Genomic DNA, 12934 nt, shown 5'->3' with positions numbered 1-12934 from the left:
CTCAGCGGCCTTTCTGCCTCTGTCTTCCGCTTGACCATGTGCACTAGCCTCTTTGCTACTGCACATCTTTTTTTGGGGTTTCACTCACACAATGAGCTGTACAATATAGTTTTTCATATTGGGAAACAAAATATCTTTAATCTAGATAGTAATTCAGTTTTAGGTTACAAAGGTGAAAAAATCAATGCATGTGTCTGAGATAGTCATAACACATGACAAACCTCTTTGTTATAGCTAAAAGCCATTATGTTGATAGTAAGTAAGTTAGAATTTGTGAAAGAAGTATCCCATTGAGAATTGGTTATTTTTCAGGCCCAGTAACAACCCCTATTAAACCATGGCTGAAGAAAATTGCAGATCAGTTAAACAGATCATTGACAAGCAAAGGATTGGTTTTTCTTGTAAACCATGGGATTACGGAAGAAAGGGTAAGTTTGATTGCAGATGTGTTTTAAAACAAATATTAGTGTATGTGCGTGTTTTACTTGACCTTGACCCTACTGAGTTATTAATTTGATCTAAAAATGTGTTAGGCCTACCTCAAATGAACAATACATTTCTCATCACTCTGTATTCTGAAATAACAACTTTCCATACAGCTGAGATCTTGGCAAATCGTCAATTTCCACACAACAAAAAACAAATAGTGATCAGCTGACTTTTCCTGACATAAACATTACATTCACTACACAAACAATACTTTGTCTGACATCAACAAAGTTGCAACTGGAAAATTGAATAGAATACGAAATATCAGGTAATTTTTTGAAGTTTGATGAAGTAGTTTTTTCATTGTGATAAAAAGTATCGTTCAGTACTCGTCACAAAATTTCCATTTCAGGGCTCTCCCATGCTCGTATTTGACTTGCTTGTAAAACACTATTTCGCCGACTAGTAGTGAAAAATACTATTCTTCTACCTAGCCCACTCATTAAAAATTGCTTATGGTTAACCTTAATTAATGTGTTTTTAGTGTCTCTTTAATATGTAAAACATTATTCTTTAAACATAACATATGATTGATCATACAATTTTGTTTAGGAAGGAAGTCTACTGATGATGAGTATATCAAAGTCTAAATAAACCAAACAGATAACTATTACAGTAGGCTTATAGACAGTATAGTTATCCAAGATAAAAGAGGGCAAGGTTGACTAGTTCTAATACTTCTAATAACCATACCCACACAACCAACTAAACACAATAAATACTATACACACAACGACAGGGTGTGTTTTTTTTTTTCAACCGCAACCCAAATTTTAAAGTCCTGTGAGATATATTTCGATGACAAAACAAGCTTATATATTGGTATACCGCTTTTCTTGACTCTACAGTACCAATGAATACACAAACTATAAAGAAGAACAGGTCCTATGGACAATATTCTAACAGTATTTTCAAATTTGGCGCGCGAAATATCTGTAGTTCTGCACTGAACCACCACTCAGCGCTGTAGTCAAGTTTAGCATGCGGTGAAGTGCGAGAGAGAGCGACATACACTGTTTTCGTCCCCTGTGGGCCAGGCCACGAGAGAAAGAGAGAGGGGCGAAAACAGTGTATGTTGCTCTCTCTCGCACTTCACCGCGTGCTAAACTTGACTACAGCGCTGAGTGGTGGTTCAGTGCAGAACTACAGATATTTCGGGCGCCAAATTTGAAAATACTGTTAGAATATTGTCCATAGGACCTGTTCTTCTTTATAGTTTGTGTATTCATTGACAGTACTTCATTGTCGATCAGCTGATATGCATTGTTGCATAGTTATCTATGAGTTTTATTGTAATTGGGAATTTATTGTAAATAGGACACAACATGGTATTTCCCCAAGCTAGAAGAGTTATAAGAATAGGTTAAAAGTAAATTATTGGTTTTATGCCAAGAAAGGGTTTGAAAATAAGTTTCCAGGTTTGATTCCAGTACAGTAGACTCCCTCTTATCAGGACACCTTTTAACCGGACATCGGTTTAACCGGACTACACTCTGCGGAAATGACATCTCTTTAACCAGACAATTTTTATCAGCACATTGGTTCAACCGGACTAGATCGGCAGGAAGTGGGCAGTACTGAAACAACTGTTCTTGTGGGAACGATTTGAGACCAGAGATCACGTGTCTAAATACAACGCTTTCCTAAATTTAAGTCGAATATCACAGTAAACAGTCCATTTTAACAAGTTTTTAGGGACGTCGACGTCGGTTTAACCGGAAAACCCGTTATCCGGACTGGCCCCGGCCCCGGCCCCGAGGAGTCCGGATAAGAGGAAGTCTACTGTACCTATAAAATAAATTATCATTGACATGTACAAATTTAAGAAAACCAGATCCGTGGTAAAAAAAATAGACCTACATACAATGTTTTTTTTTAACACATCCCAAATAAATAAAAATTTAAAACACCTAAAAACCAGTGTAGTACAGGGTGTTGAACAATTTCTGTTTTGGTTTATTGCTTTGAGGGAGAAAAATGTTATTTAGATCTACCTACAGTACAAAAAGTTCCTACTGCTAGACTCAACGACCATAGAATTAAAATACGAGACTTGCCATAAGTCATTACATTGCGGGAATTGAAGCCATTCAGACATCTTGAATAAGCTTAGAAACGTTGAGCGGGCCTAGAAAGATCAGTGCTCCCTTTTCATTTACACCATAGAACCTTAAACACCTTAAAACAACCTTAAATTGCTTGAAATGCTTTCAAAATTCAAACACTTGCTGTTGATTAGTATTCCATGGATACAGTCGGCATCGGAAGATAAATCGCGTTGCTAATGGAAATTAAACCAACAGCTGTGTTTATTAAAGCTTTAGAAATCAATTTTTGCTATGTGATAATATTTGTAAACAAACTTACTCCCCATAATATTTAAAATTTGAACCTCATAAAATGGAAACCTCTTTTTCCACAACCTCTGTGAATGACTGACAGTGGCAGGGTAATCCACATCCTCCCGCTGCTATTACCTAGCGAGGGCGCTGTCCTAGGGTGACAGGGTGACTCATCACTGCAGCCACCTTGTTGCATGTGTATGAGGCTTTGCGACTGGCTTCACTCTTATGTTTGGCATGCCCTGTCTATTCTAATTCTATAGTCGCTGGCTAGACTAGCTAAAAAAATTAACTGATGCAACAACTATTAAAGGTATGACTCCAAAGGACACTGATAAACACGTATAGTAGACTGTAGAGTCCCTCTTATCCAGACACCTTTTAACCGGACATCGTTTTAACCGGACTACACTCGGCAGAAATGACATCTCTTTAACTGGACAATTTTTATCAGCATATCAGTTTAACCGGACTAGATCGGCAGGAAGTGGCCAGTACTAAAACGACTGTTCTTGTGGGAAAGATTTGGGACCAGTGATCACGTGTCTAATTGCAATGCTCTCCTAAAGTTAAGTCAAATACTGTATGCAGTATGCATTTAAATGGTCCGTTTTAACAAGTTTTTGGGAACATCGGTTTAACCAGAAAAACCGTTATCCGGACTAGTTACGGTCCCGAGGAGTCCGGATAAGAGGGAGTCTACTGTAGAAATACCTTGCCTGAGACTTATTTGATCATGTTATAGATTCTTTGAATTTAAATACTGGGTAAATGGAGCCCATCAATTGTAACAATACAGTAGTAACATTTCATGTAGATGTTCAAGCAGGTGATTTAATAATCAAAAATTCTGTATGTTAGGTATATTCATATTCATATTTCATATTCAAACATCTTTATTCGTAAATCATGTACATTGTATACAAAGTTTTAAAGTTAAGTTTACTATTCAATTTTTGGTATCTTATTCTTTAAAGTAATTTTAATCTGAACAAGTAATCACGATAATTTGTTTAAACTTTTAGCTTCAATCAGTATACAAGATAATGGACAAATTCTGCGACCTTCCAGATGATGTAAAAAACAACTATTGTATCAATCCAACAGAAGGAGAATATCAAGGATATGTCCCTGCCGGCATGGAAAGGTAATTAATTCTATTTGTATTGTTTTGGTCGGGATAAAAGTTTCTAAGAGTCGCACCAATGGTGTCAAAATCATTAAAACCCATATAAAATTATTGCTGTTACATGTTTCCCGATATCAGATTGTAGGCCTACAATACAATATGTACAAATTTTGAAGTAGAATCAATTTTTTTGCACTTTTCAACATTGTCCTTATTAAAAAAATAATTAAACACTACTTATAGTGAACCAGAGTTGTTTTTACTAGAAAGTAGCAAATTTACTATACGTACACCTGTACACTATAACATTTTAAATATCTTATCATGCAATTATTGAGCAAAGTCGCTACAAGTGACACAACCTTTAGTGGTAAAACCTCTCAGGTAAGATTGATAGTTCTTGGTCTACTTTAGAACATAATAATTGTCAATTTACTTAGATACTTACTGAAAGTCATAGTAAAAATTTAGGGTCTGACATGTAAAAAAATTACAGATTCACAATAGACAGAAGAAGAGAAATGAGACATTCCTATAATATTCAAGATTTCTCAAAGAAAATACCAACTAAAGAGATCCCAATATTTGAGGACACTGTTGGAGGTGTTGCAGAAGAGTTCCGTAAACTTGCCTCAGTCTTCTTGCAACTTCTTGCAGTTTCTCTTGGTAAAAAATTATTATTATTATTATTATTTTATCATTATGAATTGAGGTAGGGACGCCAAATAAAGTCGGGACCACGGAAGTTTGCAGTTGAGGGAGGAGCCTATTTACCACGTGACTTCGAAGGAGGCAATGAGGACAGTGCAGTATTGCCAAATCTAATAATACCAGCTGATTTGAAAATATTGTTTAGTATTTTGATTAGTGTCGTCAACAGGCGATTTGGCAACGTCACACTAGCCTTGTCTTGTGATTGGCTGCTGCCAACTGCAAACTTTCGTGGTCCCGTCTGTAGATGTGTATTTCAACCCAAATATGAGTGAAGGATATGTGTAGAATGGAGTGAGTTCTGTGTAACTTTGTTACAGATTAAGATCAGCTGTTTCATTAGGCAGGATCATTTATTTTAAGCCCAATAATAATCAGGGTCAGGTGGGCCCAGTTTTGAACCATCACAAAGTTACTGACTTTTCTCAGGATATGTCTGGCAACCTTTTGATTGCTAGGCAAGAACTAAAACCACTCAGCTACACAGTCAGAGACTAATATAATTTGTGACGTATAATGGAGGGACATTTGAAATATTAATTGAATAAGTGAGGAGGTATAACATCAACACTCTTTCTTTAACCAAACAATTTTCTTAATTAAACTTCATTCAGAAATATTTAGCAATTTTACAGTAAAACTAACAGGCGTGAAGTAGTGATATATACAGGGTGGTCTGGATCTAGCGTTAAAATATTTTTCGGGTTGTAGAGCACACAAGTGTGACTCACATCTACTGGTTTTGAAGTAGATTTGATTTTGACAATATGGTTTTGATTCTCAATTTCGCACTCGATACCGATTTTATTCAATAACACATATAACTTATGTGTGCTTCTCACTATCTCTATAAATAAAGGAGCATGTTTTTTTTTTAATTTAATCTTTATACAATAAGATAACTGCATTGCTATTGACTAAGGTTTCATAGATTATTTAAGTTAGCCTATGAGGAAAATAAGATACTTCAAGAAGACATACATTTTGGTACATTATACATACCAAAAGAAGACCAACAAAAGGAGGAGGTTCTCAATTTGTTTGTGGCAATGTTTTCACCATTTTTCACCGAAAAAAAATATTACACTTAAACATAATATATATGGGACCAAATAGAAACTCTCCTGGTTATTTTGGTGGTGGAACCACACTGATCGGTAAAAGAATCACAGGGAAATTGGTGAACATACATAGAAAAAAAAATGTATTTTATTAAATTAAATTGAGACAATCAACGCCTAAAATGTTCAATGAGTTTTTTGTTTGCATAAGAATTTGTACATCTAGACCTACAATGAATGTTCCTTATTGCTTGAGTTATAGACTCAAAGTCAATATCAAAGTCATCTTCAATATTGTCATCATCAATATCACTTAACAATCACATAAAAGTAAAAGGTTCGTCACATTACTAACCCATTTTGAACAACGCACTACGCACACAGCCACACATAGCAAACAAAAAACAAAACCAAAACATAAGTTAAACAATGTTTAGGCGGGCGACACTCGTACGCATCAGAAAACCTGCCCAATATGGGGTGGGCGATACTTAGAGGGTTAAAGGATCCACCATTGATTATGTACTCAGGAAGTGTGTTTATAGTCAATGATATTATACACTATGATCAGCAAGTTATCAAGCTCTTGAGCTGATAATGAAATGTACATAAAGCCTATCACGAGATAGAAAATGTGAGTTGTACCATTGATTATATACACATTATGTGTATATTTACATATTCAATGCTTGTACCATCTGGCAGTGCCCTGACAACATGGCGGCAAGTGATAAGCCTCTATCATTCAACTAGAGTTCTGTTCTACTAATTGTCAGTTGAACACGTCATTCGTTGTGAAATGAAATGCAACGGCACATTCGTTGTAAAATGCAAGGGCACATTCGTTGTAAAATGCAAAGGCAAGCTATTTTGGATTATAAAACTATTACAAATGTGAGATAATGAACGTGGAATTGTTTATCTTAGCTGACTTAAGAGTATTCCAAATAAACTATGATGTTCCACTCTTTACAACCTTCAACGTCAGTTGAGTTTAGCATCATAATTAACCTCACTTTTCAGAATCGGTATAGAGTACAATGAAGCGAAGTATCGAGTATCAGCGATTCTTCGATACCACTGGTATCGAAGGTATCGAGGTATCGAGAATCGCAATTGGCCCATCCCTATCTACAACATAGTTTATTTGCCTTAGTCCAATACAGTCTTGAACATTTTCTTGAAACTAAAAAAAATATGTGTGATAAAGCTTTGACAGTTTTTAGGCAAGCTTTGGCTGGTTGCTTCTGTTAATTAGTAAAAGTGGTTGTGTAGAAAGAAATGTTAAAATAAATAAATGAAATTATATCCTTTGTCAAAAATTGATGTATGAGTAATGATGACTACAGTGTTGCACTGTATTAGGCAAGGTTGGGTGTGCGTTGCACTGGTTGAAATTCTGAGGGGTTGGTTTGCCCAATAGAAGCAACTACTTACCTTTTCTTTTGTCTTTGACTTTATTAAGCAAATGACTATACTACACTTCGTATCCTATTGTAAAATCAGAAGATTTTATGCTTGGTTACACTTCTGTGCCATGATGGTTTAAATTTAGTGATAGGGTTTTGCTAAATAGCTGCTTAAATCCAACAAAAGGAAATACCATACAACTGAGCTATACCAATGACTATTAATATACTAAATGTAACCAAAATTCAGGTAGTCATTCGTTGTACGCAGTGTAGGCCTACCTTTTTTTCTTTAATCAATGGTAAGAGTATAGCTATTTTTTTAGTGTCTATAGTCAATGATAAGTGTGAATCTTAATATGTCAACTAACTGATTTGTTGCTACATTGTACCCTGAGGTAATTTAAATATAGCCCTGTTTTTTCAAAGTAAATACTCTTTTAAGTAAGCATAACTTTTAAAAGTTTATCACACAGTTTCATACGTTCATTTGCGCTACCCATATTGTACTGAATAGCCTAAGACGAAGTGGTGCATATGAATTTTGTTTCAAAAACTGATTATGGATGTTATCTATTTCATATGATAACTTGAAGAACCAAACTTTTCCCTCTACGTTGCAAAGTATAGCAGCGAGTAAGCAATAGCCTAAATAATACTATTTAAAAAATAATTTTTAATAAGTCTTATAGAAAACAACAATGTTTGGCTGCATAAAATATTTTTACCTTTTAGTAAGTCTGCAGTTAAACCATATTAACATGTCAAAAAGATGGTAAATCATTGAGTTGGTTCACATTAAACCTGCTTCTTGTGTAGATCTGAATCCTGATACATTCCTGAGCTTCCACAGTGGCATGTTGCGGGAGAAAAACTTAACCACATTCCGTCTGTTGTATTACCCTCCACTGGGGGAGGCGCCTCTGCCCTGCGCCACTCGTTGTGGAGAACACACCGACTACGGCAGCTTTACTTTACTGACCCAAGACACTGAGGGAGGACTTGAGGTAAAACTGAACCACCCATATTGATTTCAAACACAAAACATAAAAATATTCAACAAATTAAATAGCAGCTCAAGAGACTAAAAAATGCATTGCTATGAAAATTATCTAAAATATATTAATGGCTTAGCACTTATTGGTTTTTTCTTCCATAAAATCTACTAAAATTTTAATTTTTATGTGAATAATACAGAGAGAGCTTTCTCATTCTGGTAAACCTTTGTGATCTGTTAACACGTTCTCTACCGATCGCCACATATATGCGACGCTGCGGTCATTGTCACAGACTGAGGTTTACATTTTAATATTACACATCTAGACCGGGTGTCCCTTGGTTTGTAGACGCAGGCCACAGACCAGTGATGCAGCAATTTAAAATCTGTTTTGCCTAATATCATATGACATCACTAATCATCATATCCACAGAACAAGTGACGCACATACGGGACAGACATCTTTGTAGACCACTGCAGAACTTTCAGGGCATTCAAATAGACCATTACGTAGATATAAGATTTTAAATAACATTGGTACAAAGACGCAAATATGCGGCGTCAGTTTATTTTAATGTGACCAGCCATCGCATATATACGACGGCAGTCTATGGGTTGAAACCGGCTGTCGTATATGTGCATCGCTGGTCCTTATGAATAAAAAGTTTAGCGCTAGGGCCTATTGTGGTAGCGAACGTGTTATGTAGTTGGTCCATCAGATGTTGACATGTTTGACAAGTGTTGTACTGCAGGTATTCTCTGGAGGCAAGTGGTGCAGAGTGGGACATTTACCTGGAGCTATTCTTGTAAACCTTGGGAATTTGCTGCAGACTTGGACGTCCTCACGGTATAAAGCTCTTGTAAGTATAATATTAGGGATGTGCAAGCTATGAATCTCTGAGTCTGGCAAGTGGAGTTTACAAAAAACCTGAAGCTTCGAGCTTTTTCTGATCAAATATTTTCATAGTGAGGTGAAAAGCATGATTTGAGTGTCTGATTGAAATCTATCACCACTAACATTTTTTATATTTATTTACTGTCTTGTTAAAAGAGTATTAGCTTAAAAATGTGTTTCAGGTGTTATTTAATGTATGTATGTACTTTTCGTAAAATTAATCATAAGTAGGCCTAATACAGATGAACCTCAATTATCCGGGGTAATAGGGGGGAGGGAGACCACGGATAACTGAAAACCACGGTTAATCCAACACACCATAAACACGCAGTACAATCCCATAAAAACATAATACTATATAAATGGACGTAAACGTGATAATTAATTTGCATTGACGTTATGAAAATCTCTTAAAAATCTAATACAGTATTTAATACATCCACTGATTATTGTTTTATGTGTATAATCAGTCATGCCTAGTTAGTGATGTAAAATACCCAGGTATTTAAAACTCGGGGTAAATACCCTGGGTATTTACCCGGGTAAATACCCAAAATCCATAAATACCCGGGTATTTTGGGTATTTATAAAATAAATTGAAATTCCCTACCCCTAAATATGTTATTGTTATTACATGATAAATTAGGATAGTCAATAACACCTTTTACAGTAACTTGAAGCTTTGCTCGCTTAATGATTTAGCACTTTTTTTTAATAATACATAAAATTTCTAAATAAGCATGGGGTTTTGTGTCTTAAATCGAGTAACATCAGTTAAATTTAACTCACTAAAAAATATTGGTATATTAAAAAAGGCTGTGGCTATTTCAATTTTTATAATTTCATAAATTTATAACCAATTAAATAACATAAACAAAATTATTTTAATTTATAAATATCCAGGAATTGTTGGGTACTTATGATGCAAAATTGTTATTGTATAAATGGTTTGGAAGGCTAGACAGACCTAAGGCCTATTTGACATCTAGGCAGAATGATAGAATACTTATAAGTAGGCTTAATTAAACTTTTCTGTGTTACCGCTTGGTTGGAAACAATAATATATTTGGATAAACCTACTAAAAAACGTATCTCCTGTTTTTTGGTCGAACCTAATATAATTTTGAAAGATTTATTGTGCTATAGATTCCAATGTTTTGTATCACAAGTTTATGAAATTAGTTTTTTTTATATTTTGATACCATTGATAGCCTACCAACAAAAGATTTAGAACAAAAATTATAAATCCTGCCATCCTACAGATTGAATTTTAAAATTATTTTTCTTAAGTTGTTTACACATAGGCTACTACTAGGTTAAATTTTCCTGTCTTTCTAAATAATAATTATTAGGTACTTTGCAAATTATTTTTTTTCACTTTCAATCAAATAAATTCATCTATCTATCATAGAAATTAAAAAAATCATAAGTAGTCAGGACCTGTGCAGCAACCATGCGACCAGGGTATTTATGCCGATTATAACCAGAAGTAAAATGCCAGTAGTGACCATATGAAATTTTGTTTAACACATTTTATCATCATTTTACTATCCTTGCAAGGTAATAATTGCAAAAAACATCTAAATCTTCTCTAACTTTAATAAAAATTATAAATACCCAGTTTTTGGGTATTTACCCGGGCCTGGGGTAAATACCCGGGTAAAAACCCAATTTATATTTACCTACCCACTGGGTATTTACCCGGCCCACATCACTATGCCTAGTATTGATGGGTTGATTCCAGAAATGATCAAATCTGATTTTGATTCATAGAAAATGATTCTCAATTCTAGATTCCAATTCCATCATGTTATCAAGTTTCCACTGGTTGTTTGGACATCGTCATTATCTCTCGTGGTCACGGCAAAAACCTGAATAACCCCCGCCTAGTCTAATATTTAAATAGTATTCAGAATTGTTTAGTAATTAGCGGACCTGAAATCAAATTTAAGAATAGCAAAAACCAATATGAGATCAATGAGAACAAATTCTGTAGGCCAAATCTACATAATCATAGTGACAGTGAGTGACGGTGACAGGCAACTTTGTATAGGCATAGAAAAAAAGAATTCTACGTCATAGTGACGTCAGCTTTGCCCGGGGGTAAAATTCCAGGGGGATAAATTTTCTGCGACCCCTCCTGCAGTCGTGTATAGTGTATACTCCTTGCCACCTTAACTTGAGGCAGCACAAATTGACCTGCAGGGCCATTACATTACCAGCTGGTTCCGTACGGCCCTTTACAGTCCTATTAGTGATGCTTCCATGAACGCCCTAGTTCAATATTAACCTAATAAAAATAGTCACTAACACAAGACCAGGGTTTAACGGTTTTCAGATAAGATTCAGTAGTTTAACTGTTTAAATCGTTGTTGATAATTGCTAAACTTTCTATATTATTGATATGAAAACATATTACAGAAACACAGAGTGGTGATTCCCGATGAGTCTAAACTACGCACCCGAAGCCGCCACAGTGTTGCTCTGTTTATACATCCAGATGACAACGTGGTGATAGACCCAGCGCTGTTTGTTCGTCAGCAGATCTCAGAGGACATAGAGGCCCCTAAGCGACATATCGCCCTCATGACGGCTTACCAGCATGTGCAACTGCGACTGCGACAATTGTACGCTATAAACGTAATCCTAGACTACCACACCATACTTTACATGTCATAAGTCAGCATGGTTGTTGCAAAGGTTTAACTAATGTTGACATGTTTAATGTCCTATTCTCTTACTTTTGCTTCATGCTGTCAGTGAAGGCCTCTGTGATTTATCTAATTGGAGTGATACTGTAGCCTATACTCGAATTGCTAACATTTCAAACTCTGACATATCTAAATACTAGGGGTACGGTACGGTTGCTTAATAATAATGCCTGAAAGTTTAATTACAATCTGTCAAGTGGTTTCGGAGTCCATAAAGGATAACCAAACATACTTTGTATTATATATATATATATATATATAGACAAAAGGGGGTAATGGTCTTATTTTAAGTAAAATAGTTGGTGAAATTGTAACATGTAGCAATTTTAAAGACATCATAACCAGAAACTTAAGTGGGTCCAGACGTGACACCCGATTTAAAAACACTTCTTTAGAAACATACATCAACATTGAATGGTAAAACTGTCTATATATGACTTGTACACAGCCATCGATGTCAGATTTATATGCGTTTTTGCGCCAAATTAATTTCTTTTGTAAGATTTTTCTAGTTTTTTGACGTGATCCTTTGAGTAAAGTATATCGAATTTGGTATTTTTGTAAAGCCCTTTTAACGTGCTACAACCTACCCTTTAAGTTATTTCTGATATATTGTATCAATAAAACGTTATCAACAAAAATAACACAAAAATGTTTAAAAATATAGGTTTTTGCAAAATTACGCAAAAATGTACTAAACATACAACAAAAGAGTAAATAAGATTATTCAGTGTGGCAGATTGCGTGTAATAAATATATATGGCTACTTACAGTCTTTGCAATCCTGAGTTAAATGAGCACTACGGCCGTTTCGGAGATAACTCAATCGACGGGTGCGTAGTCATCATACACTAAACTGAACTAGGCCTATTTACATATTTACATTTTTTACGAGGTTTCTTCATTTTCATTGTGTCAAAGTTTAATAAATAGTACATGCAACACAAGACACGGACACAAAACGAAAACATTCAGGCACGTGCACAGCTAAAAACTGACGACCGACTGATCGAACTTTATCACTGCAAAGGTTGGGTGGACGACTGGAATACCTGATAGCACGTGTACCAACATTACCAACATATTAAAAGAGTAAATTTATGAATGATAGCATGTAAACTTATCTTTCAAACAAAAAAGTTCATTCCGATCCGATACAAGGTATGTAAAATGTAGTTATTTTTTAATAT

General features: G+C 35.2%; 1 protein-coding gene across 6 annotated transcripts in view; it reads left to right on the top strand.

Annotated features, from left to right (window-relative positions):
* LOC128983843 (uncharacterized) overlaps nucleotides 1-12934 on the top strand; it is a 44281-nt gene that overhangs the window by 20797 nt on the left and 10550 nt on the right. For 4 of the 6 annotated variants that reach the window (XM_054403137.1, XM_054403140.1, XM_054403136.1 and 1 more), the window contains 6 exons: nucleotides 313-428; nucleotides 3857-3978; nucleotides 4457-4626; nucleotides 7961-8148; nucleotides 8891-8998; nucleotides 11455-11660. In XM_054403137.1, coding sequence (XP_054259112.1) covers nucleotides 313-428; nucleotides 3857-3978; nucleotides 4457-4626; nucleotides 7961-8148; nucleotides 8891-8998; nucleotides 11455-11660 — 910 coding nt within the window. Of the gene's footprint in view, nucleotides 1-312; nucleotides 429-3856; nucleotides 3979-4456; nucleotides 4627-7960; nucleotides 8149-8890; nucleotides 8999-11454; nucleotides 11674-12934 lie in introns of all 6 variants that reach the window. The other 2 variants (XR_008489964.1, XM_054403141.1) reach the window with 1 other exon arrangement.

Source organism: Macrosteles quadrilineatus, unplaced genomic scaffold (genome assembly GCF_028750875.1).
Source record: "Macrosteles quadrilineatus isolate MER2022 unplaced genomic scaffold, UCM_ALF_1.0 Scaffold_1__1_contigs__length_201487025, whole genome shotgun sequence".
Taxonomy (NCBI): Eukaryota; Metazoa; Arthropoda; class Insecta; order Hemiptera; family Cicadellidae; genus Macrosteles; species Macrosteles quadrilineatus.
This window is presented reverse-complemented; position numbering and strand designations above follow the sequence as displayed.